The sequence below is a fragment of the Orbicella franksi genome, chromosome 10 (genome assembly GCF_964199315.1).
Source record: "Orbicella franksi chromosome 10, jaOrbFran1.1, whole genome shotgun sequence".
NCBI classification, from domain to species: domain Eukaryota; kingdom Metazoa; phylum Cnidaria; class Anthozoa; order Scleractinia; family Merulinidae; genus Orbicella; species Orbicella franksi.
This window is the reverse complement of record NC_138154.1, coordinates 28,371,155-28,395,889: the sequence shown is the minus strand read 5'-3', so window position 1 is coordinate 28,395,889 and position 24,735 is coordinate 28,371,155. Positions and strand designations below refer to the sequence as shown.

The 24,735-nt window shown below is 38.4% G+C and overlaps 2 protein-coding genes across 4 annotated transcripts; one reads left to right on the top strand and one right to left on the bottom strand.

The window, feature by feature from the left end:
- Nucleotides 1-60: 60 nt before the first annotated feature.
- On the top strand, nucleotides 61-16,279 carry LOC145500712 (uncharacterized). 2 transcript variants are annotated; one of them, XM_081480236.1, is made up of 4 exons: nucleotides 61-1,784; nucleotides 3,662-3,791; nucleotides 8,050-11,253; nucleotides 12,696-16,279. In XM_081480236.1, the coding sequence occupies exon 3, from the start codon at nucleotides 8,082-8,084 to the stop codon at nucleotides 11,235-11,237; it is 3,156 nt and encodes a 1,051-aa protein (XP_081336362.1). In that variant the 5' UTR covers nucleotides 61-1,784; nucleotides 3,662-3,791; nucleotides 8,050-8,081; the 3' UTR covers nucleotides 11,238-11,253; nucleotides 12,696-16,279. The 2 variants fall into 2 exon arrangements, with proteins under 2 accessions (XP_081336362.1, XP_081336361.1); XM_081480235.1 differs by lacking the exons at nucleotides 61-1,784; nucleotides 3,662-3,791 and adding an exon at nucleotides 3,798-5,310.
- Nucleotides 16,280-16,372: 93 nt separating this feature from the next.
- Nucleotides 16,373-23,395, bottom strand: LOC145500714 (uncharacterized). Of its 2 annotated transcripts, none has more exons than XM_081480238.1 (4): nucleotides 22,245-23,395; nucleotides 22,113-22,155; nucleotides 18,015-18,201; nucleotides 16,373-17,379 (listed from the first exon to the last, which is right to left on the bottom strand). In XM_081480238.1, exons 1-4 carry the CDS (start codon nucleotides 22,832-22,834, stop codon nucleotides 16,970-16,972), a joined length of 1,230 nt encoding a protein of 409 aa, XP_081336364.1. In that variant the 5' UTR covers nucleotides 22,835-23,395; the 3' UTR covers nucleotides 16,373-16,969. The 2 variants fall into 2 exon arrangements, with proteins under 2 accessions (XP_081336364.1, XP_081336365.1); XM_081480239.1 differs by having other exon boundaries at nucleotides 16,373-17,376.
- Between the last annotated feature and the right edge of the window lie 1,340 nt (nucleotides 23,396-24,735).

The following is a 24,735-nucleotide window of genomic DNA, read 5'->3' as shown; positions in this document are numbered from 1 at the left end:
TTTTTCATAACTGAGCTAGTACAATTTTTGCCAGTAGAGGAAAATTAAAGGGCTTGAAAAGGAACTGAAACTATCCGTGCAAGATAAAGAAAACGCTTCCATTCTTTCAGAGGGTTTGATAATCACAGTTTCTAGAACAGACCCTATACAGTTACATGTATGAGTAAGGTTATCCAAAAAAAAGGTGGCTGTTGGCAAGAATCACCTGCATGTACTTCATGATGTTGGCCAGCTACACTGCTGTGCTCTTTTTTTGATTGTGGAGAAAAAGATGGCAAAATCAGCCACTACTATAATAGTAAAGCTGCTTACTTCAAAACATTGTCACAACCATGAATAGGTGACTTTATCATGACATAATATCCTCACTGCTGCAAATTCACAGTCTAGATTTGCACAACTGCTTGCAGCTGACCTTGAAGCTCAGTTGATTGAGACAACAGCGACCTGTTTTCCTTTGTCAAAGAAAACGTTCCTGGGAATGTCATAGGCATTAGTGCTTTCTAGCACCTACAAAATTGCTATTCCACATTGTATGTGGGTGCTACGCAGCTGGGCATGCTCACTTTGTATCGCCCTCTGCAGTGTGTTGGTTTGCATCTGAAGGACAGTTGACCCTTGACAAGCATTGAAATTTTACAGCATGTTTTGACTGCTACTGATTAGAGCTTTTAAAAAAGGTTAATTTGCTAATTATCACTCTCTCCCTCCTGCATGATGGACTCCAGATCAAGCAGGCCAGATTCAAACCTTGGTCGGGGAAATTCCGTGTACTTGGACAAGACTTTACTTCCTCAGTGTGTGTCTCCATTGGTAAATGGTTACTGGCAAATTTGATGCTTGGTGTAACCCTGCAATAGACTACCATCCCATACAGAGGGGAATAGAAATACAGTGGAAGCCTGATTATTCAAACCTCCAAGGAAAATGAAAATTGTTTTCAAAAATTGGGTAGTTTGAGAATTCGGGAATAAAAATTACAGTGTCCAACTGAAGGGAAGGGTTACAGTTATGTGGAGGTTCAAAAAATTGCAGTGGGGTTTAAAAATGCAGGAGGTGGGGGGCAGGTAGCCTGCAAAAGCAGACGTATTTCCGGCTGTTGCTTATCTCCGGTGGAGACAAGCGACAGCCAGAAATGCGTCTGCGCTCGCAGGCTAGGGGACAGGGATCCGCAATGCCCCACCATCCCATATGGGTGGTCAGGAAGCAATGCTCGAGTTGCTTTAGGCTGCTTAAATCTGTTGGAAAAGACAGACTTGCTCAAAATATGACGCGACAGGTTGATCATTGATGACTTCAAAGGTTGCCTCTGTTGTCCGTTTTAAAGTGGTATCTGTTAGGAATCAAATACAGAAGTGTAGCAGCTCTCGTTAGCTTGTAATTCTCTTCATTGTTAGCAGCTGTTATGTTTTAGGGCTAGGGGCATTGTTTCTGTTGTTTGTTCAATTGTACACTCAAAGGGTAGCAAGCCATTCACATGAGACCTTACGACAGCTGCCACATCACCCATCAAATAAAGCTTGCGCCACACCCAGATTGCTCTTCTGGGTTTAATTCAGTTTTTCTGACAATCATCCCCTACCTCTTGTCTCCAGGCGACAAGAAAAACATCGATTTCAACATGGCGATGAAAATCGCACAGTAAATTTCCCATCTCTCTTTGCTTTCTTGTTTGCTTTTCTTCTAGGCTAACTTGAGAAAGGATAAAAGCCGATCGTGTACGATGCAAAGTCATGCATGCCCTGGAGCAGGCATGCCGCTCCTAGCTAGAACTGGCACTGAAGGTAGGACATGCAGTTCGTGCAGGACATGCGGTTCATGTAGAGTCAAAATAAAGTTTTCTTGGTTTTTGCATAGTTAGTAGGCTTTTGTGGTTCACGTAATGAGCGCGAAATGCCGATCAAGAAAAGCCGTTCTCAAACTCATGGTTTATACCAGCGTCTTCCTCCCGAACTTCGCTGATCGGTCTTTCAGCTTTAAATAAAGTTTTTGTTATTATTATTATTAAAAATTCATCAAGTTATTACCGTGGCGGTGCAGTTGGGCATCTGATCTTAATGGATTTTTACAGTTTTATTTCTCCATTTCCTCTTTAGTTTTAGTTTCGATTGAGAAAATATATCTAACACTCAAGACAATGTTTGACCACATTTCCAAGCACCTCGAAGTTCGTCAAAATACTCGTCGTCGTATTTTCAACTCTCTTCTCGGTGTTTGGAAATGTGGTCAAACGTTAACACGGTCTTTCGTGTTTGATATATCTAATACTTCGACAACCATGTTCTGAAAACCGTCTCATCCTGTGCGAATCATGTTGAACATGCTTTAGACTGCAGACGGTTATTTCCGTTAGTTATCAGTCTTTGGCAAATTTCTTCATTGTTCTACTGTGCGGTCGAAAACCTCGGGAATTAAAAAAAATCTCCGACCTTCAATCGGTACATGACTTCGCCACGTGCATGATCACGAGAACTATTGTACGGGAAACTTCGGACCACGAGGACCGGTGACAAAGTATACAAACGCAATCAAATTGCATAAAAAAAAAAAACACACGGTTTACTTTTAATTCCAAAAATAGTTATTTGAAACCTCGCGTTCACTATAACCTCTATAGACAGTCTGCAATCACAAATCAGAAATTGGCGCGAAAAGTAGGCGCGAAAGTGCAGCAGGTTCTTGCAGGAGCTACTGATCAGCAGATCAGTGACATCAGCAGCAACACCATTCAAGCTAGCGTTTCGGAAGCCAGACTTTTCGAGACCAGCGTCTCAATGTATAAATGAGGAAAAAACTTGAAGGAGAATTGCGGGAGACTCGAGATTCCCACTCAAAAAGCTAACGCTGGAAATCCTGACCAACGCAACGCAAAAACTTGGTAATTCAAACGTGCTCTGAAAAACCCTGTCAAACTAAAACGTTGTAAAACGTCAAGTTCTTACAAGGGCGGATCTAGGGTGCAGGGGGTGCGTCCGCCCCCCCCCCCCCTCCCTGAGATGAAGCCATCTTCTTGGTATTCGCTTTTAAAATTTACGTCATTCCTTAGTGGTGCACCCCCTCCTAAGAAAACTCCTGGATCCGTCCTTGTCTTAGTCTCCTCCGCAGCTGTTTTTTTGGATGTCACGCGACGCTTCCCCAAAGTTTCTTTAGGGGGAGCGTTCCGTGACATCCCACAAAACGGCTGCGGTGGAGACTATCCTTGTCTTTGAAGGTCTTATATTTGATGAAACTAAAACCCAGCCGGTAAAACCCTATAAGAATGAGACCACAAATAATAATATAATAATAACAATAACAATGACAATGACAATGACGATGACAATGACGATGACAATGACGATAACAATGACGATGACGATGACGATGACGATGACAGTAAAAGTGACAGTGACAGTGACAATGACAATGACAGTGACAGTGACAGTGACAATGACAATGATAATCATCATAATAGTATTATTATTAGATTTACATAGCGCTAAAATTATAAAATATTCTAAAGCGCTTTACAAAGTAAGATTAAGATTACAGTAAAATTATAAGAAAAATGTATTTCGTTTTATTATATGGCTCTGTCTCGCAAGGACGTTGACGACTTTTGGAACTTACTAGGTAAACAAACAAAAATGCCCATCTATCTTTTCTTATTGTATTGTCTTAGGTATCTTCACACATATACGCTTTGCGGACCTGGCGGAGAGAGTACCTCGTGGAAAAGGCGTGCTGACAATGGAAAACGGTAGACAAAAAGAAATTGCCCTCTGAGGCGTAAAAAGCTCGCCCCTCATTAGGTAAGTTTTAACTAGGATCATTTCCTTTGTTTCTTTAGAACTTAAGGTGTTGTTTTCATGCGATAAATCAATGGGAAAGTGCCAATTATTTTGATGTTAAAGCTCTTAAAGTACAACCTGGCTAATTCAGTCTCGTTCGCCTACTATACATTTGTGGTACAACAGTAAACTTATTAAAGCTGTAAGCTTAGTTAAGCTTGTTAAGCTTTTTAAATCTTTTGGGGTAATTTTTTTGCTTATTTGAAGGCCTTCCTGGCTTTAAAGCCTGTAAGCTCCGTTTAAGGACTAATGCTCACATCGATAGAGAGGAGAACTATTTTGGTAACCGGTCGTTTCGTCTGAAGTCACTGTTCACCAGGCGGACTAAAAAGTCCGACGGGAAGTTTTCAATGAAAAATGTGTCTCTTTCTTTAAACTAAACCAGCAAATAAGACGACATTGTGGGCATAATGAAAAACAAATTACACTCAATTTGTCTATTTACGCGAGGAAGGAATACCGAATGAATTAGTTGCATGGGTTGAATAAAAAAGCGATCGTTTCAAGTGGTAAGCTTATTACATGGACTGCCTTTTTAATTTCACGGCTCGAAAAGCGCGATTTTGATGGGTATGCAAAAACTCAGGAATAGTATTTTGTACGGGCCTGTCATATTGGGAGTTTGATATCTTCACAATTGCGGTTTTTATCACGCGAGCAGAGTCTTGATTTGCCTCTCTGGGTGCAATCCATTATGGGTGTCTGGAAAACGCGAAGGGTCTGCTAAATCTACGAGCCAGCGAGCCATGCGAGCCACGGTGTGAGCCATGCGAGTCATGCGAGTCATGCGAGTCATGCGAGCCATTTATGCGAGGATTTTTTTTTTCTTCAACTGGTCTGGGAGGTCGTCGACTTTTCGCCAAGAAACTTAGATCTTGCGCCCGACTATCACTAAACTATCGCTATAAACCGCTCGCCCGCCATCTTGAAAGCGGAGATGACCGTGGGGACGAGTATAAACGGTACAACCTCGCTCCTAGGGTACTCTCTCTTTCCGGGCCTGGGAAATTAATTTTAAATAAAAATTTAGCTACAAAAGTGCCTACAATTGAAATATTCCCAAAAGAAAATCCTAATCTCACTTCGGTTACCAGAACTATTGCTGGTGCGGCAAATATGAAAAATGCTCTAAACATCTGCACATCGTGCCAAGTCTTGCGTCATAGTAATGGCTACCCTGAGAGTGATGAATTTTTTTCTTTGTTTCATATTTTTGTTCTTTGGAGAAAATTTTGTGTATTCAAATCGCCCAGGATCCGCAAAAAATAAAAACGATGCGTCAAAAATTTATTAAAGTTCAGGACTAAAGTAAAGAAATTTTCTGAGAGAAACGTATGGCTCCACCGCCCCACCGCTACTCGAATGGGTAAGTGAATGGTATCCATTGGCACCTGTCATTCATTGATATCCACATTGAAAATCATTCAAGAAAAAAGAGAACAGTACTTCAGGGCAACTCCGTGTATTGGCGTCAAGAATGGTGAGTGAATCGCGTAATTTTAACAGGTTCGCTCTTTAGTGAATCAGAGTTACCAAAACTTTGTCGGTTGGCTGACTGCTGCATGTGGTTGTCCCTTCCCTTAGAATTTAATATTGCGATCTTATTCATCTTGTTCCATTGCTCTTGTTCTTGTTCTCATGTGAATGTAAATGTAACAAATAAAAAATCTTAACATTTTTACTAGGACTCGCATGACTCGCATGGCTTGCATGGCTTGCATGGCTCGCATGGCTCACCCTTTGGCTCGCATGGCTTGCTGGCTTGCAGGTTTATAAAACTCAAACGCGAATAGCAAATAGTCCCGAATAGTGCGAATAGCGGTGAAGAATCGCAAAAAGTGTCAAATAGTGATGAATAGTCCTCAATAGTCACCACTTTAGATCTCATATCCTGTGTTGATTATCCAAATGAGCAACAGAATTTCAGTGAATTTATTACATTTTCTTCTCCAAACTCAGGCTAGGGCTGTCCATTGAATATCGCCGACATTAAGAAAACAGAAAACACAGGGATAACCAAATAAAAACGTATTTACGGTTTAGCAGCGGTGAAAACATAAGAAATTACGTTTAGAAACACCTTTTGTCCTGATAAGCATCTGGTTTTTAGTGGGAAAATGCCATCCTTCGTTGCTGTGAGGTTGACTGGGAGGGGTGTCTGGAAAACCCGAATAGTCCCGAATAGTGCGAATAGTCTCGAATAGTGCGAATAGTGGCAAACAGTGACGAAAAGTGGCGAATAACGACGAATAGTCGTCAATAGTCACCGCTTTAGGTCTAATATCCAGCGTTAATTAATTATCCAAATAAGTAACAGAATTTCAGTGAGTTTATTACCTTTTCTTCTCCGGACTCAGGCTAGTAGGCTGTCCATTGCCGACATTAAGAAAACAGAAAACACAAGGATAACCTAATAAAGACATATTTATGCTATTGCAGCGGTTAAAACAGAAGAAATTACATTTAGAAACACCTTTTGTCCTGATAAGCGTCTGTGCTTTTTAGCGGAAAAATCCCATCCTAGGTTGCTACAAGGTTAACTGCGAGATACTGAGTACCCTATTTGTTACTATTTGCCACTATTTGGCACTATTCGCCACTATTCAAGACTGTTCGCTAGAGACTATTTGCACTATTTGAGACTATTCGCACTATTCGTACTATTTACTATTCGCTATTCAGGTTTTCCAGACACCCTTCCATTATGCCAAACCGAATGAACAGAGACCAGTGAAGTCACCAGTGGGAATACCCAAGGAAAATGAAACAACATTTTCCAATCAATCCGGGCCAACCAAAAGGAATGTCTCTTATCATTTTTTATTCCTTTTCTGAATACCTTACATAAGTGAAGAGAAGTAGGGCAATGAACCGGTTTGTTCAAAATGGAACAGCAAATTTTGGTCAGACCAATAAGTTCAAAGTGGATCACCTCAAGAAGTGGTCCAGAATATTCCTGTCTGAAGGAACCGGAACAGACCTTTCCATTTGACTTCTAACCGAAATTTTCCGGAATCTTTGGCATAAAGGAAAGCACCCTCTATCGACCTAGGAAAATTGGGAAGAGGAAGGAGGAAGATTGAAGGAGACTCTGCTCACTGCTTGAAAAGCATACAATCGCTTACACATTTTTTTAGGGGGGTACCCTAGAAAGTTTTATATAGGGAGGTTCTCCCGTGAAGTCCAACCCCTTACCCTTTTGTATACAATTTTGACAGAAGAGGTATCCATCTCATAAATTTTCTAAACCCTTGGACTCAAGTTAATGAACATTATTATGGCTCAGGGGTACTCCCTTGTAAGGGCTGTAAACTAAACTATGTTTGGCCCCAAAGGACATGATTTTTAGCAGTTTTGGTCAGAAATAAGGTATCGATTTTGGCCATTTTGTTTTCAAATAGGGCATGGCTTTTGCATTCTTGTCTTGACTTGAGTATGTGTTTTAGCAGAAGCTACTTTTTCATCATTATCTCCTGTCATCGATAAAAACCATTAACAAAAGCCCTTCACAATGGCTAATTAGTCTGAAACAGGGTATCGATTTGAGGGTATGGTCTTAAATAAGGTAGGGAAAATCCCACTTGGTGTAAGGGTTTTGGAAAGCAGGCCGCACATCCATACCTAATTTTTCTGGGAGTATGGGAGAACATCAAGCATTACCATGAAGGGGTGGTAAGCAAAAACAAGTATTATTTGTTCCGTTCATGTTGTGGCTGGAGTCAAGGTGCTCTGATTTCCCTAACCTTTCATATCTCAACTTGTGAAATCCCTAACCTTTAATAATTTATACCTTAAGCCTGAGAAAGGTTGCTGCTGAAAAAAATTGATTTTACCAATAGACAAAGGTTAAAAGTCAGCTAGTGAAATCATTTATTTACGGTATGTATATATTAAAGTGAGAGCGTTGAACGCACTCTCGTAATCTCTGATTACTACTAGTTTATACCTTAAGCCTGACAAAGGTACCCCTTTCGGGCGGATTGCTAGGAGATGGTCCTTCAAAAACCATGGGTATTGCAAAATTTTCGTCGACTTTCACAGGTCTTGCAGTCCTTGAGTTCAACTGTATTTCAACAAGAAATATCCGTAACAAGGTGCTTAATTCATGAGATTTACACAGCTGATTTTATTTGGGTTTTGTTCGCAGAGAAAAATAGTTTCTTCTGGAAGATGTAAGTTTTACAAGGTTTAACCACATAAACGTGATTTCTCTTGACAGCATCCAGTACACCCAGTAGTCCAATTTGTAGTATGGCCAGTAAAGAGTACACACCAGAGGAACTGAATTATTTCCGTGTTTGTTACATCACCACCAACATTATCCGGGAAGGTCTGAGGATACTGTTCAAACAGGAATGGGATCGGTGTCATAGCAAAACACTGGGTGCATGGCAAGACACTGCAAAGAATGGGCTCGACTTTTTTAACAATGAGTCAAAGAAAAGTCGGAGGAAGAATTCAAGAGTTTTGGGAATTATCCAGAAAGGAAAGACAGAGGAATGGGATTGTACATGTTTCTTCTTTGCAATTCTCTATTCTGACTCACTTGGAAAACTTTTAAGTCCAACAACTGCCGGGAGTGTTGATGATCTACGAGTTTTCCGCAACAATGTCTTTGCACATCTCTCTGAAGCTGTTATTTTGGAAGCAGACTTTCAGGCACATGCAAACAGGGTCTTGAAAGCACTCAACTCGCTGCATCTTGACACTAAAGAGCTGCAAAGAATAATTAACCAAAGTAGTTTTCCCACTGGGGAACTTCAAATGCTTCAAGAGCAAGTTCATGTCTTGGAGGATGAGATAAAGGGTAAACCTAAGTCCTTCAAGGTACTTCCACTGGAACCATCTCACAAAGTTGTTCAGAGAAAAATGGAAGTGGAAGACATAATGCAAAAGTTCACATTCCTCCAAAACACCAATAAGGATGCGTCCATTGTTACAGTTTATGTCTCAGGCAATCCAGGTTGTGGGAAAAGTCAGATTGCTCGGGAGGTTGGCATACAGTTCTTTGAAAGAGAATCTGCCAGAAGTGACCCTGACAGTTGTACACTTGTGATGACCTTGAATGCTGAAGATGAACAGGCTATGCTTGATTCTTACTACAAATTTGCCCGCAAAGTTGGTGTTACAGAATACTCACTAAACAGTATCACAGGAGGAGAGTCAAAGTTGATGCCATTTGAGAAGATTTCTCATCTCAAAGTGCTGATAGGTGCCAAAGTGCAAAGCTATTCCAGTTGGCTGCTCATTTTTGACAATGCTGATGAACTGCAAAACACAAGAGATTGCAGGTGTCATGATGAAAACATAAGAGATTGGTTGCCTGACGAAGATTGGGGAGGCTGTGGACATGTTCTTGTTACTACCCAGGACAGCACAAACATACCAGTGGCCGATCCCCTGTGTCAACATGTCTCCCTGAGTCAAGGAATGCAACCCATGGATGCTATGAATCTTCTACAAAGCATTTGTCAGTTTTCTTGTAATGCTGAAGAAGAGCAAATTGTGCAGTTAGTTCTGAATGCCTTGGATAATCAACCCTTGGCCATTGCCTGTGCTGCGCTCTATGTTTGCTACACAAATGAGGGCAGTCAAATGAATCCTGATAAAATCTGGGGGAACTACCTCAAGAAATTGGAAACCTTGAAAAAGCGAACCTCAACAGAGACTGTTTATGAAAGGACAAACAAAAGCTACCGTTCTTCTATGACCTCTGCTGTCACACTGGCATTGAAAAGACTGGTGCAAAACCAAACCTTTGAACATGTGGTTCAGTTTTTGGCTATGGGCGCTCCAGCACCTGTTGAAATTGATCTCATTGTCAGCTTTGTAACAAAGCAAGACCCAGATTGTGATGGAGACGTGACTGCTGCTGAAATTTCCAAGTGCTCCTTACTGATGCAGTTTTGTCCAGATGATAGTTCCAAAAGGCTCATCAAGATGCACCAAGTTGTACATGATGTCTTCAGGGAATACCTTTGCCAAAATTACAGTAAGGAGCAGATTGCTGCAATCATTCTTTCATACATTGAAACTCTTTCCACTGCTGCCCAGCACGACCCACTTCATTTTGACTTGGAGTTTCATATCTCTTCACAAATGATGGCTCCTCATTTACAGTGGCTTACTTATACTATCTGGAACACCCGGTTTCAAAACCTAACAGATGTCTTGGATACAGGAAATGCAACTAGAGATGTCAAGAATTTACTGCAAAGTCCCGCTTTCTTAAGTTTTGGTGACATTTGCAGGAAACATTTTTTCCTGTCGGCGGCTGCAACATATTTTCACAATGCGCTTGAAATTGCAAAGAATGACTTTGATGGTGCCGATAAAAACAAAGTCAATTTTATTGCTACTGTCTTGAACAACCTTGGTCTTGTTCATCATGAGAATGGAGAGTATCAGTTTGCTGAAGATTGCCATATGCGTGCTCTGGAAATCCTTCAAAAGCTTAACCCGCAAAGCCCAACTCCCGAGATTGCAGATTCTTTCAACAAATTGGGAAATGTTCTCTTCAATAATGGCAAGATTGAAGAAGCGAGAGATTACTTCCAGAAGTCACTTGACATGAGAACGGCTCTTTTTGGTCATCAGCATCCTAATGTTGCTGCCTCACTTTCCAATCTTGGATCTGTGCACAGTGAGATGGGTGACCTGGCAAGTGCAAGGGACTTTTTCCAAAGGTCACATGTTCTGAGAGAAGAGAATTATGGTGAAATGCACCCTCACGTGGCAGATTCACTGAGCAATCTTGGAATCCTGTATAGTAAAATCTCTTCCCACAAGGAGGCAATACAGTACCATGAACGTGCACTAGAAATGCGTAAGAAACTTTTCTTTGAAGATCATGGACTAATTGCTGATTCTTATAATAATCTTGCTCTGGCATACAAGTTTTCTGGTCAGCTTGAGAAAGCAAAAGAATGCTTTCAATCTGCATTGCATATCAGAGAGAAAGTATCAAGCAAAGACCATCCAGCAGTGGCAGCCCTTCTGAGTAATCTTGGAGTGCTTTACATGTACCTGGGTGAGATGGAAAAGTCCAAAGCTGTCCTACATCGTGCAGTGAAAATCAGTGACCACCGAGTGGGAAGCTATATGTTTAACCTCGGATTTGTGTATCAATGCTGCCAGGAGTTTGGCAAGGCAGCTGAATATTTTGATGCAGCTGAGAAAACAAAAGTAAGGACCTTTATTCTTTGCGATGGTCACTTGATTGAACTCAAGTCAGAAGATGAAGGATCAAACCAAGACCCAAAGCTCGAAGGGTTTATTGCAGTTGATAAGCCTGGTAAACACTTCAAGTCTGTGCACCATTATTCATATGCTGTTGCACAAGCAAGTTCTCCTGATCCCTTTCCTCTGAAGAGATACCCTATAACATCTCCACCAGAAAGTGCATGATTTGTCGAGATTGCAGGTACATCCCTGTATTGTGCTGTTCCAGAAAATAACCATACCCCCAGGGAGGGTTATTGGACATTCCAAATGCAGGAGGGTCTCAAAAGAACCAAACTTGGAATTTCCAGGGGGATGGGGAGTTTCAAACCAAAAACCCTCTGTGGGAGAGAAGTGGACATTTTCTGGAACAACACATTGTAATCATAATGTTGAGTAGTAATGAGGTGGGGGGGGGGGGGCACTGGGGTTTGAGGTATTGGACAAAAAATTATTTTTCTTGCGGTATTTCAGTAATTTTAATCTCAAAATGTGGTATTCTCTGAACCTGTGAGATGCAGGTTTTTCGCATTTTGGACGATACTTAAAATTATCCTCCAAGCCCTCCAACGTTTTCTGAGCCTTTACATATCATGTCAAGTCAGGAAGGAATTGTGTGCAGATCACAAACCAAATACACCATCTCCACAATAAGAAAGGACTAATACAACATTTGAAAGAAGGAGAAACTATTGAATGGTTATTTCCCTGGGTTTTAAGGATACATTTCCTAATAAAAACTTCATCAGTTAGTGATTTACCTGGAAAGCAATATTAGAGCTGTTGGAAGCACCATTGTGTACATCATAAAGCCTTTAATAATAATAATAATAATAATAATAATAATAATAATAATAATAATAATAATAATAATAATAATAATAATAATAATAATAATGGCATTTCGGGCAGTATATCCACAGGGTGGCTCTTCGCCTGCCCGATGCTAACTAAATTTACAATTGTAAAAAGGTTAAAAGATATCTAAGAATTTATATCAGTTTTAAGCAGTTGTGAAAGCTATTTTGGGGGTTGGGGGAAGCAGTTAAACTTCTACTGGCAGTATTAGGCCTTTCCAAAAATATCTGGATATTTTTGGGGAAGAAGTTTCCAAGATAGATATTTAGAAAATTTAAGGATATTTAGAAATATTTGTAGCTTTGTTTTGGCTTAGTGCTGTGTTTGCCTCACTATTTTCTTGAAGTAATACTCAGTGCTATGCAAGAAACAAACCAGTTGAGCCATTACCCACTCAAATAATATATTCCATATCACAAAAAGTGCCAATGGAGTAATTTTCCAAAATAGTAGATGCTGGTAACATCTACATGCCTGAATTTTCTTCCTCAACTCCTACTACTGCAATAAAATTTTGAAAATTTTGGTCTAAGTGATTGAAACTTGGTGTATTTCTAAAACAAAAATATGAGATATTTAGGGTTTTTTCTAGATATTAAGAAAAAATATTTGTGATGTTTAGAAAAAATTTTGAGAATTTCCGGAAAGTTGTTAAGGCAATTTGATATGATATTTGTGGAAAGACCTAACTGGTACCCTTCAGTTTTAAGCTAGTCAAGCTTCTTGTTTTGATTTTTGTTTTGCCACTTCCCGCAAAAATTGATTTCTGTGTTTTTATCTTGGCAGACAATACCCTTGAGAATATAAGACTACAGCTGGAAAAAGCTCAGGATTACCACACATATTTGACAAGGAAGAATTTTAAAAGCCACTTCATGGTCACCAGGAGTGGGAAGAGAGTATTTTGTTGATCCCTTATACCACAGCATCCCAAGTTTACATCTCAAGAAAAGCAAAAAATCAATAATTACCAGTACCTAACCATGTAATTACTCATGAAAGCGTCACACATAATTGTGCAAGTCTGTATGTGTCCTTTCAGATGACCGGCTGTTAGATTATGCAAGGATCCATTAAGAATTTGAGGGATTTAGAAGATGTTGTGCAGGGAATGAAATATCATCGATATAAAAATTTTGCTAAATAAATATGATCATTTAACGCATAAGATTAATAGTACTAGCTCACCTCTTGTGAGTCCCTAGTGGCTTTTGGTTGTCACTAAAGGTTTGCCATCCCCTGTCATTCCCTTTATGAATTGACTTCTTAAGACAAAGTCAAGGCTACACACCACAATTTTGACCATTGTCCATGTGGAAGTGGTTCTCGTCCAGAAAATCTATCTGATCTGCAATTTTCTTGCCTACAGTTATATGCAGAGAGAAGCAATCTTGGAATGGCCCATAGAAAATGCTTGTTTTTAACATAATGTGTGGGGATTTTTGGAAATGAGACTTTTCCAGGATGCAGTGATCTTGTAAATTGTGGTTTGTCATGTTCAGACTTGCACAACACATGACGCTTTCATGAATAAATACGTATGTGGGTAATTGACTTTTTTCTTTTCTCGAGTCGTGAGGTTGGGATACCTGTGCTCATACAAAGTATCGCCCTCACTGGAGTGGCTATATGTCAAGTACTTATTGTGAAGAATTTCTGTGGCTCCAACAGTACTGGACAAAAGATCTGAACTGTTTGTTTTATACTGAAGTTTTATATTAAGTTCATTTTAATACGTTGTTTTTCAGGCGATTCATTCTTGCCTAAATTTTTTTATTTCTTGCCTGCCGGTTTTACAGGGTTTACATTTTGGTTGAAGTTTTCAAAATATAATATTTTTCCCCAAGTTACAGTCTTGTTCAGCTAAGTTGCTTCCCAAGAAACTTGAATGTGTCACTGACGTAATAATTTTTTTTCAGGATTGAAGTATAGTTGCCAAATTGATTTCTTTTTCATTAGTTATTCTTTGAGTGATTGATTGCGGCAAATTCAAAGCTATGATTAGTTGTACAGTAACTCTCAGTCTAGTCACAGGCTTTCCACAGGGTAAAAGTATTTGTTAGTGATGCCAATTCCGGAAATGAAATAAATCAGAGTAAATAAGTTAAAGTCAGGTCAAGAGAGATATTTTGAATGTTTTTAGGGATGCTCAAATTCAAATTGGGAACATGAGAGCACTTTGGTTTGTCAGTTCTTTGATTTGCTGACAGAGGTGAGAGACAGAAAGTAGCAATTGGCAAATGGCAACAGAATAAAACTATTTTCATAAAATTAATGAAAAAAGTCTTCTCAAACTGGTTGAGACAAAATGGATTTTCATGTTGGAGGTAACCCTGCAGTAGACTAGCATCCCATCCGGAGGGGAGTAGAAGTACAGTGGAATCCCAATTTAGAACCCTCAAGGGAAACAAAAATTGGTTTTAAAAAATCTAGCAGTTTGAGAAATCAGAGGTTAAATTGCAGTGTTTGACTGAGGGGGGGGGGAAGCGACTTTTGGGTTTGAGTTGTCAAACCAAGGGTTCAAGTAATCAGGATTCACTGCACTCCTAATCACTTAATTAATGCTTCAGAAACCGGGAACAGCTCCTCCTGTACAGGCTATTTAGCCTGATGCAGTGCAGCAGACTTCACCTTCCTTTTTTTTTTGGGAGGGGGCGGGGGTGTGGGGGGAAATGAAAGAAGCTACTTTAAACTGTTGTTTAGAAGGAACTGTTATCTTTTCCAGTTCAGTTGTTCGGAGGTTTACTGTGTTTGATAGGTGTCTTTTGTCAGAGAGAGGGTATTTATCATGATTCTGGGTATTAGTTTATGGAAAAAGGCTGCCTTATCTCCTGTGATTTCATTTTGTCTCTAGCTGACACAAAAAGGAATTTTGTCAAGTTGACTCTTGTGTATGTGTTTACCCCACAATTTCCTTGCAGTTTTTCTGCACTTGGTTTGTTTCAGTACTAGGCAATAAATAAATTATACCACAGGAACAATCTGATGTTAAGTTACTTTTGAGAATTTTCATTTTCAATTAAATAAATGTAAATCAGTGCTCGCTCTGGTGTAAGACCATTATGGAAGGTTTGCACCTTTGTTTCTCGTAATAATTATGTCTGACTTCAGACAATGATAATTTTATTACAAACAACAGTTATAATGCGTCAATAAGCCTAGGTTGGGAAAGAGATGCTCAACTTTTTTCAGGCTGCTTGTAGCCTTCTTGGAAATGATTAAATTTCAGTAAAGGTGCATTCCTTTGGTGTGATCTGGATCAGGAACATTGATCCAAAATCACACAGATCATGGCACATCAAAGGAACCAATGAGTCCATTGCATACCAGAGTGGAGTCATCTGCTTTTTTGATGCGACATGATCTGAATGATCTTGGATCACTGATCCTGAACCTGATGACTCCAAAGGAACACACCCTAAATAATATATTTGTAGCATACGAAAGGAAAAAAACAGTCCATTCCAAACTGTTAAGTTCTTGAGCTTTTCTTTATTGGTAGCACTGAAGCATATGCGCTCACTGCTTTACAAACAATAATGCTCTACATACTTAGCGATTTTTAATTCTGAAATACAATAGTTCACTACCAAAATGATCTTATTTACAACTTGTACATTTACCATATATATTATTAACTGTTATTATTATTTTCCACTGTGACGTTGACTGACTCTTATTTCCCTGCTCAGCCATGAAAATAAAAAAGCCAAAAAAATATTACAAATACAGTTACTGTAATTCAGTTACTGAAAAAAGACACATAATTACATTATTATTGACCAAATGAACTACAGACTACTAAGTTAAATTAACAAGTTATCTACTTTTTATTAGTATTTACAAATTTGGAATATTGATTACTATATTAAAGTATTGTGAGTGGATAATTTATGTTACAAATGTTTAAAGTCACTTGATTTGCTGTGTTTGTTAACCAGTACCTTTAATCTGACCGATGTTCACATTTGAAGCGACTCAAAGCTAGGAAGGGTATGAGTTATGAAGTTTTCAACATTTGTCATCAGAACTTACAAATGGAATCAAAGTGAAAGAAGCTCAGAAGTTCAGACTGTACAAAAACATAATAAATATAAATGAACTATGGCAAAGCAAATCTTCAAAAATGTATAATATTTACCTATCACAGTAATAAATTGAGTTAAAATTGCCTAAATTGAGTTAAAGGTTGCTTATTCACTTGCTACCAAGTGCCAACAGGTTTTTGCCAAAACACTGCATGTGCTGACAAAGTATTTATTGTCGAAAAGGACTATGGTAGTTCACTATTACACAACACTTTAGAGGACCCACTATTAAAATAATGCAAACTTTGAGTTTACAAATTTACAGCCAAAAAATAGTGTCATTATAAAACACAACTACCTCTGACCCATCAAACCCTAACAAAAAACAAGTCACCAATAATAATCAATACTTTTTATAGCATAACCATAAAAGCTAATAAATATACTAACACATTGAAATAACAGATATAGACAGTGTACTTGCATATACAAAGCATGCAATCATTGTGCTAACAACTTTTATGGCTTAATTTTGACTGCAGACCACAGTTATAAAACAAACAGTCTAAGAAATAATTACAAATTTAATGGCAATGAAATATTTAATATTAATAGTTCAAAAGATATAATACTACGTAAAAGCATCATTAGCAGCCATTCTTGTGGACATGAAACAAGTATGCGATATCTTTAAAACTTTGATATCCGCTATAATTGCCCGTTTGTGAGTCAGTCAGTTGTATGAAAACAATATGAAGTAGGCAGCTAACACAATTTAAGGTTTCCCAAGCAATTGAAGAGTCTTAAAAGCCTTCAAGATTACCAATGAAAGATAACCTACAGTCTTGTAACGAAAAAGAAACTCTTAAAAGATTCTTACAGTGTCTTTTTGCCACCATTCTTTAAAAACAACTGTCCTGACTTGCATGTTAAAGCTTTTACATTGCTATAGTTGAGACTTGAAGAAATTTTGTTCTCTGTATATTAAAGAAATTATTTTTCAATAAGTCCTAGCTAGATATCTCTGACTAATCAAAAACCCACATTGATATGTTGTTGCGGCTGCGGCAGGCTATAGTAGTGTGACACATAAGGAAGTGGAAGGTCAAAATCTTGCCCGTCACTGTTTACAAAATATTGAGCTGAATTTTCCATTTCCACTGTGGTGGTGATTGGATCGCATCCATGCATTCCATTGATTGGCTGCGTCGACATTGGCAAGCTTGTGCAAGTGCTAAGTGTTGGATCAATTGGAAGCTCTGTGCTCTGAGAAATAATATCATCCCAATCAAGGACTTCATTCTGTTGAATTTCGTGAATCAAGTCATTGCCGAATAGTTCCTTGGCAGCATCTGCTGCAGCTATGTCTTCACAGTGTTCTGATTGGATCAGCATTTGTTCAGGAGAATTGTCCAAGTCATCACTTGAGATGGATAACTCTTCTGGGAATTAAAATGGAGTTAAATTAGATTTCTATCAGATCAAGTGGTAAAAGTATATGAAGGTGACAAAAATTCAGACGTGGTGGTATGGTTATCTCAGGAAACATTGATTCCTGAGTAGAGATCAAATACTTCAAGGGATAGTTACTAAAAAATTATGTAAGAAATGGTAATGCCAAAACCAGCACATTCATGCTTAACCAATGAAGGTTTCTGCCTTGGTTTTGCAGTGTCTGACATTTGCAGAATGCAGAGAACATTTAGGCCTAAACAGCACTCCTGTTAGCCTGAAAAGCACAGAGGTGCTCAAGCCTGTTGACAGATTAGGTTGAGTTAGCACTCGGTAATGGAAATGGGAATATGATATCAGGTGAAAAGTCTGCAGTCTGCAAGTGTCAGACAGTGAAGGTGTTTTCTTAACCCACTGATAAATAATGATTGTGAATAACCAAGCACAAGCAAAAAATTCCTTTAGGGATGAAGAAAGGTTATGACACAACATTGATCATGAGGAATTTTAACCTCTTCTAACAAACTAAGCCATGACAGACTACCGGTAAGTGGAGCCAACCACAAGAAAACAACATGCTACAAATCTTATGCGTTAACTTCAGTTCTAACTCATTCATACAAACCTGGATTTGCCATACTGGCTCTGATTGCCTCGGCATGTTTTTTCTTCCACTTTCTGATTTCCTTGTCCATCTGTTCACGCCTCTCGGGTTTAAGTGACCATAGGCAACCTTTTCTCTGTGAAGCACCTTGAGGTCTCTCTAGCTTACAGAATGCCTTGTTTAAGGAGAGATTGTGTCGAACAGAATTCTGAAAAGGAATTGCAAGTTATTAAATCCGCTAGAAGCAATAACAAATTTATATTAAAAATTAATGCAATAACACTGTCCATTTTTCTGTTAACTAACTATGGTATTAAACCTATCAAAAATAATGCTAAATGAAATTACTCAGTAATCTGATTATCAACTTCAAAAACTGTTACCAAAGCTGTCAGACAATGTTGACAAATATATGACTTGAATTATTAACCCCAAGCGATTGAGATTACACTTCCCCCATCCAACAGATGAACTGGAAATTTTAATGCACAATTAACTAACAGTTACATGCTACTATTAACACTTTCCCTGATCAGCAAATTACCCAGAACTTTTAGCAACCATTCAATTTGAGTTATTTGTACCAGTTAACATTCCCATGTTTAGTGCAACACTAGCAGTTACGTAACACATAGGATGAGAGATGTCAATTTAAAATTATATTAGCCCTGCAAAACAGTGGGATTGCGATAGGAAGTTGTCATATGATCGACTCACTTCTAATTTGTCATGTGTAATCTGATCTGACTACCAGTACAAACCATAACTTGCTTACGCAATTCGCTGGTTTAAAACTAATTACTCTACAGAATTAGAATATTTCACAGAAGCCTCTTCATCTTATTTGGCATTAGATAATCTTGGGTGACATAAAAGCTTAATCATATATGAATTCCATGACATATTATGACAAGATGACTAAGTACATGTAACCTGGCTTGGTTTATGTGCTCTGATAAAATTATCAGACATTGTGGAGCTATTATAAGTACAAAATAAAGATTTGCAGTACCACAATGTTGTGCTAATTAGTTGTTATGTGGTACATGTATGTATCAACTGCTGTGACAGTAGGCTGAAAAAACTAAATTTTTAACTGTTTGAAAGTTCATCCTAGAGAGAAAATGCCCATAGCAAAATTTAAAGACTGCATGCATTTTCATTCAAGACTTACAATATCGACCGACAGAGCTATTAGTAAATATGTGTCTCATTTAACAGTAAGAGACTTGTGGCATATTTGATACCTTGATAACCCTCAACAAATCAAGAATGTTACAGATAAAAATGTGGCAACAATTTAAACTCTAAAGAAACTCACAGTGACCAAAAATATCTGCATGTGTGTGCACATGTGTACACTGTAGATTATTGCAGTTAAAGTGATTTTGAAAATTAATGAAAGCACCCTATCCTTCATGTTATTATTGAAACACTGTATACAGCCATATTAATGAAAACCAAAGATGGATGTAAAATGTTCAAAATCATTTGCATCTCTGATTCCCATTGAATCCAAGGGTAACTGACATAAGAATATTCTTTTAGAAATCTAAGATCGGTTCCATTAGGGAGAGAAAACAAATCACATTATTCAAAGGTTAAATTTTGGTGGATTTCTTAATTTTATGCACACTGAGCAATGTAAGACAAATCTATGTTGTAAACCCTGTAAATTGTTACCACAGCCAAAAAGTTATGGTGAATTACAAGAATCTGGCATAAAAGTCTGAAAGTTTTAATACTAAGTACTTCTCTAATCTTCAAGAATTTTGGTCATTTAAATAGCAAATTGTAGAAACCCCTTTTGTCTTCAAATCACAGCAAATTAAGGTGTGGTAGTGGAAAGTAATATATTATTAATAGGCTGCCGAAGGTAAGATTAAATTCCTTTGTGGAAAAAATTTAAGTGTCATATATTTCAAGCTGTAGAAATGTTAGAATAATTTGGCATTATTTATCTTTCACAAATTAATTTGAAGTATTTGGTTAACCTTATACATGGTACAATACAAATATATTAAATACATGAAAAATCGCAGAAATTGATCCAAAATTTGGGCCAAAAATATACACCTTTTGAAAACAATTTTTTGGTGAACTTGTTATGGTATAATACTATATGAAAAAGCTCTAACCACATTCATTCTGTTGCCAGCATGAATTGATTGGAAACTTTCAGTGCAAAAAATTGTGATGATTTTGAAAAAAAAACAAAAACAAAAACAAAAAAATGTCAGTTGAATACATTTGATACAATGTACAGTTGTTAATTTTTTTCCCCCGTATAATCCCCTTTCCTATAAAAAGCCAGACCAGCCTGGACCAGAGCAAGTAAAACCTTACGGCACGCGAGTGAACAACACCGTAATTAATTCATCCAAAAGAAAAATTTGCATCGAGAAATGTGAGAGGAACTGACTTCCCCACTGGGTGTAATTTACAAAGTGTGTTTCGCAGATCACAAGGAAATTCTCACTCAGTGAATGAAAAGAAACATTAATTCACATTTCCTAGTCTAGTCTAGATCCAGGCCAAAAATAAATGCCCAAAAACCATGAAATTATCGAAGGTGCCTCTATCCTTACACCGGTACAAAAAAAACATGGTTTCTTTATACATCTACAAGATTTCAAAGAAAGAACACCATTTCTAACGTTGGGCGCAGTGATAAATGTATTTAAAACCAGATTTCCTTGAAAAATTTGCTTTTCGCGTTTTCGCTATTTGTTTTTGCTTTAGGGTAAAGAAAGAAAAATTATACAGATCCTTCATTGCAATATGGACCTTAATTAGAATGAACATAAATTATTCAAAGTTTCAACCACCTGTTGTATAGAATGAGAAATCTTCAAGAAGAAATACAACTTCTTTGTGAAAAAAGGACGTTTGAACCCTAGTGAATCCCGTATCTACCGCTGAGTCTTATAACCCTGTTGTTCTGCACGTTTTCCTTCGTGATTCGTCCTAGTATAAACGCAAGAGAATAGCGAACAATTTCAAATCTTATAAGTGAATTGAAGTTGCAACATTTCGGGTGGAGTTCTGTTTATATCGTACCTTCGATCTCATGCCTTCGATTTCGAAATGAAACATCGATTTTATAGATCCTAACAAGTCTTTTAGCTATAAAAATAGACTCCAAGAACAACGTATCGCCGGAGAGATGACAAGCATTTAAATTGAATTCTTATCTGACCTCCCATAAATAAAATTATGGGCCCCACCCTCACTACATACTGTTAACATTTGAGATGTACATGACTGCTAAAACTTTCTCTAAATTCAGAAGATCGCAAATATTCCATAACCTAAATCCGTAGTATAATGTTTTCCCAGCAAATCTTGCATAGGCCGATTAGCAAAATTTAGATCAGATCTTTTCGTTGCTTGCTACACGCTCTGATAATTTTGCGAAGTGCTTTTACGAGGCCAGCACGATGAACGTTCACTTTGAAATCATTTTGATATATCCACTTGGTTGCAGGTTTCGTCAGCAATTTGTTACTATGTCTTGATTCACGTGTGTCAAAGATTTCACCAAAAATAGATCCATCGATGGAACCGATGGACAGGACTTGCGTTGGCAACACTTCCTATTCGAATAACCTTCAGTCCATTGTGTTACATCCGATTCACTAAACACCAACAGTACTAGATGTCATGAAATAGAATGAAATGCGATGAAATTATCATCCCGTTGCCAAATTGTTCGATTTTCGCCGAAATGTTCATGTTCTCTAAAGAAATAGATTCTTACAGTAGTGGTTTAATTCAGGAAATGGTCGAGAAGCAGACGAAATTTCCACATCATTCGAACTGCTGTCAGCTGTTCGAAACCCATTGTAATGCTGCGAGGAAAACCATTCAAGTGCCGAGTTTCAGGAAACCGTTGAGATAACGATAGGAAAGTTTTAAAAGTTTGCTCATAGCTTCCTAAGATTTTATCAAGTAATTTAAAATATCGCAAGCATCGCAAATTTGGAGGGAACATTCTCAGAAAGACTACGAATTACTTAATACGTAACGTAAACCGTTACTGCCTCCATGTTTTTAAATTCAAACTTCGCAGGTACCGGCCATGCGAAGAATGGATTCGATAAAAACATTAACACTCACCTTCCAACCATCTGGAGCTGTCTTGAAATACGGAAACTTTCCCCTGCAAAACAAAACAAAGTTAAAAAATCCGTAGCTGTTACAAGTTTGATGAAATTGACATGGTCCATTTGAGCGCCAAATGAAACTTACATCATAAACTTGTAAATTTCACTGACAGGGAGTGTGCCTGAATCACTGTTCTTCAAGGCCATCGCGATTAGACACGAATAAGAAAACAGCGGCTTTGGGTATGACTTTTCCTGTGATTTTAAGCTGTCTTTCATGCCATTTTTCGCGTTGTGCTGCTGGACTTTTGGCTTAGAATCCGTCGCACGTGCCTGCAGAATCGGAGGCGCTGGAACGGCCGTAACGTTAACTTGCGTGTGTACTTGGGACAGAGAAACTGCCTGGTGATTCGGCCACTGCACGGGTAACGCAGTATTAGGATCGACCATCACTTGTTTCTCGCCATTAGAGCCTTTCTCCATAGGTATACTAACGCTCTGTAGCCATTGCAAGTTTGTTAAATCGCCTGCACCGGTACATTCCGCTCTGGGCCTTTCTTGTTTCACTGTCATCATCTGCTGGTGGATGTCCTGAAATATACCTTGTTCGTGCAGTTGAAACAACGGATCGTTCAAATTGAAGTCCATTTCGCGGCTGTCGCACTCCACCATTTCTTGCAGCGAGAGCGAATCCGGTGTATCGTAGAACGCCAGTTGAAAACTGCTGTTCATCATTTTGCAATAACTGGTTCAAAAATTTTCCCGAGCGAATGATGAGAACAGAACTTTTCTTCGATGTGAATCAGTTACTGGCTGTTCGGATCGAACCATTGGCTCGTCTGTGATTGGCTGAAAAATGGCCGTCTTGTCAGTGATTGGTCGTCACGAAAAACAACCCCCCGGGGTCTGCTCCATATAAGGCCAACTTACTACTTTCGGGACTTACAAATTCTTTCGGTATGATCTGTTCAACCACCAGTTCTTCTCCGCGCAACACCCCCGCAAATGTGTTAAAACACTGGCATAATACGCTCTGATAACTTAACTACATTCCTACAGTTGTAATTGAAAATTTCACGCGCAATTTTGTAGCATTTTCGACGATCAGCGAGGGACAATTCACGGAAATCCGTGCTTACTCATGCGAATCAACGGTCCTTATTGACTGCGGTTCAAATTGACAATTGCCAGCCCCACCCCAACTTTTCTTTCGCGCCTCGAATAATTTGCATAAGGCGACAGTTTAGAATATATAACGCAATTATAAAATTGCAAGGAATCCGTCATCCACCTCCGCTCTGTGAATGAATCATCGGCGAAATCCCAGGCTTTTGTGATACTGATATTTGCCATAGAAACGATAAACCTGCATGTATAAATTATAAGTGTAGATTTAAGAAATTTTTTCGAAAGAAATTCAAAGGGTTTCTGCACTTCCGTGATAAAGTGTGCAAGGGGAAATAGCTAAACGGTAGAAGGATTAAGGATCCGAATTGCGGCTTCGGCGCTTTAAAAAAATCTTTAGAAAACGGTTTTCGGCGTTTAAAAAGAAGCAGTTCGCCGCCTGTAATGATTCAAAATATTTAAAGAAAGATGCTCACGCTTCGATTTTTGTCCATTTTGCTCTAATTTTAGTCTCTAGAACTGATAACATTCAGTACCTTTGCGCCAGAAGTGAGAATTCAAGTAAAATCGCCGTATTTTCGAACGTTAAACGATGCTTTTCCGCCACGCCACATCCAACAAAACAGCGGCGCAATTGAAAAGAAGTGTGTTCTTTTCTGAGTACGCGTGCCGTCGAATGGAAATCGCAACTTGAGGTCTCTTCATGAAAGGCAAGTTTAGATCTTCACAAATGTGCTCAAATTTTTCAAAACAATTGAAGCTGCACAATAGCATAAGCGAATTGTCCTGCTGTAAGGCACCGGTTTGTAAATACCTGCCGCCGAAATCACTCTTTTTTTTTTTGTCTCAGTTATTTCTACTATCGCCGACAACACGCCAAAAAATTACGCTGGCAGATTCTCAAGTTTTTTGTTTTGTTCTTTCTATACTCTCACCTTGGTTTCTCTTGCTTATTTTATTTGTCTCATCTCTCGGTGCCAAAATTACAAGAAGCAACAGGTGTTTTCAAATATTCTAAATCGTTTTTGAAATAATTTTTACTGTCAACATGAACCGCTTAAAGATGACTTTTCCGGCTTGTCCTGATAACTTCACTTAGCGGCAAGCCTCAGAACTTTCCTCGTTTTTCTGTTTTTTCTTTTTTTGTTTTTTTTCCTCCGGCTTCAATCATACAAAACCTGTTTTAAAACCAACATAGAGCAGTAGTGATAATGGCTAATTTCTCTTTACCTCTCAGCAGCAAATCAGTGAAGAAGATAGGTTGTAAGAGTACACGATTTGATCATCTCAGAAAGAATCGCCTCAACAGGCTTATGAAAATTTAAAAGAAACCAAAGAAATTTAAGAGGAAAACATTTACGGAGAACAGGAAGAAGAAACATGGGTCTCTTTCGTTTGATTCCTTTAATTTTGGGATTCAAGACTTGTTTAAATCCTAAGGCTTGAAAGTCTATTTTCGGTTGACTGACAAAATTTACTTCATTGCACACGATTATGTTCTCTTTCGGCTA

Excerpts from the sequence above, each read along its gene's own strand:
- LOC145500712 (XM_081480235.1), top strand. The coding sequence starts at position 5,205 with ATGGTATCCATTGGCACCTGTCATTCATTGATATCCACATTGAAAATC. Across the intron at positions 5,311-8,049 it reads GTGTATTGGCGTCAAGAATG|CATCCAGTACACCCAGTAGT; the intron begins GTGAGTGAATCG and ends TTCTCTTGACAG.
- LOC145500714 (XM_081480238.1), bottom strand. The coding sequence starts at position 22,834 with ATGATGAACAGCAGTTTTCAACTGGCGTTCTACGATACACCGGATTCG. Across the intron at positions 22,156-22,244 it reads GAAATTTACAAGTTTATGAT|GGGAAAGTTTCCGTATTTCA; the intron begins GTAAGTTTCATT and ends TTTGTTTTGCAG. Across the intron at positions 18,202-22,112 it reads CAGCTCCAGATGGTTGGAAG|AATTCTGTTCGACACAATCT; the intron begins GTGAGTGTTAAT and ends ATTCCTTTTCAG.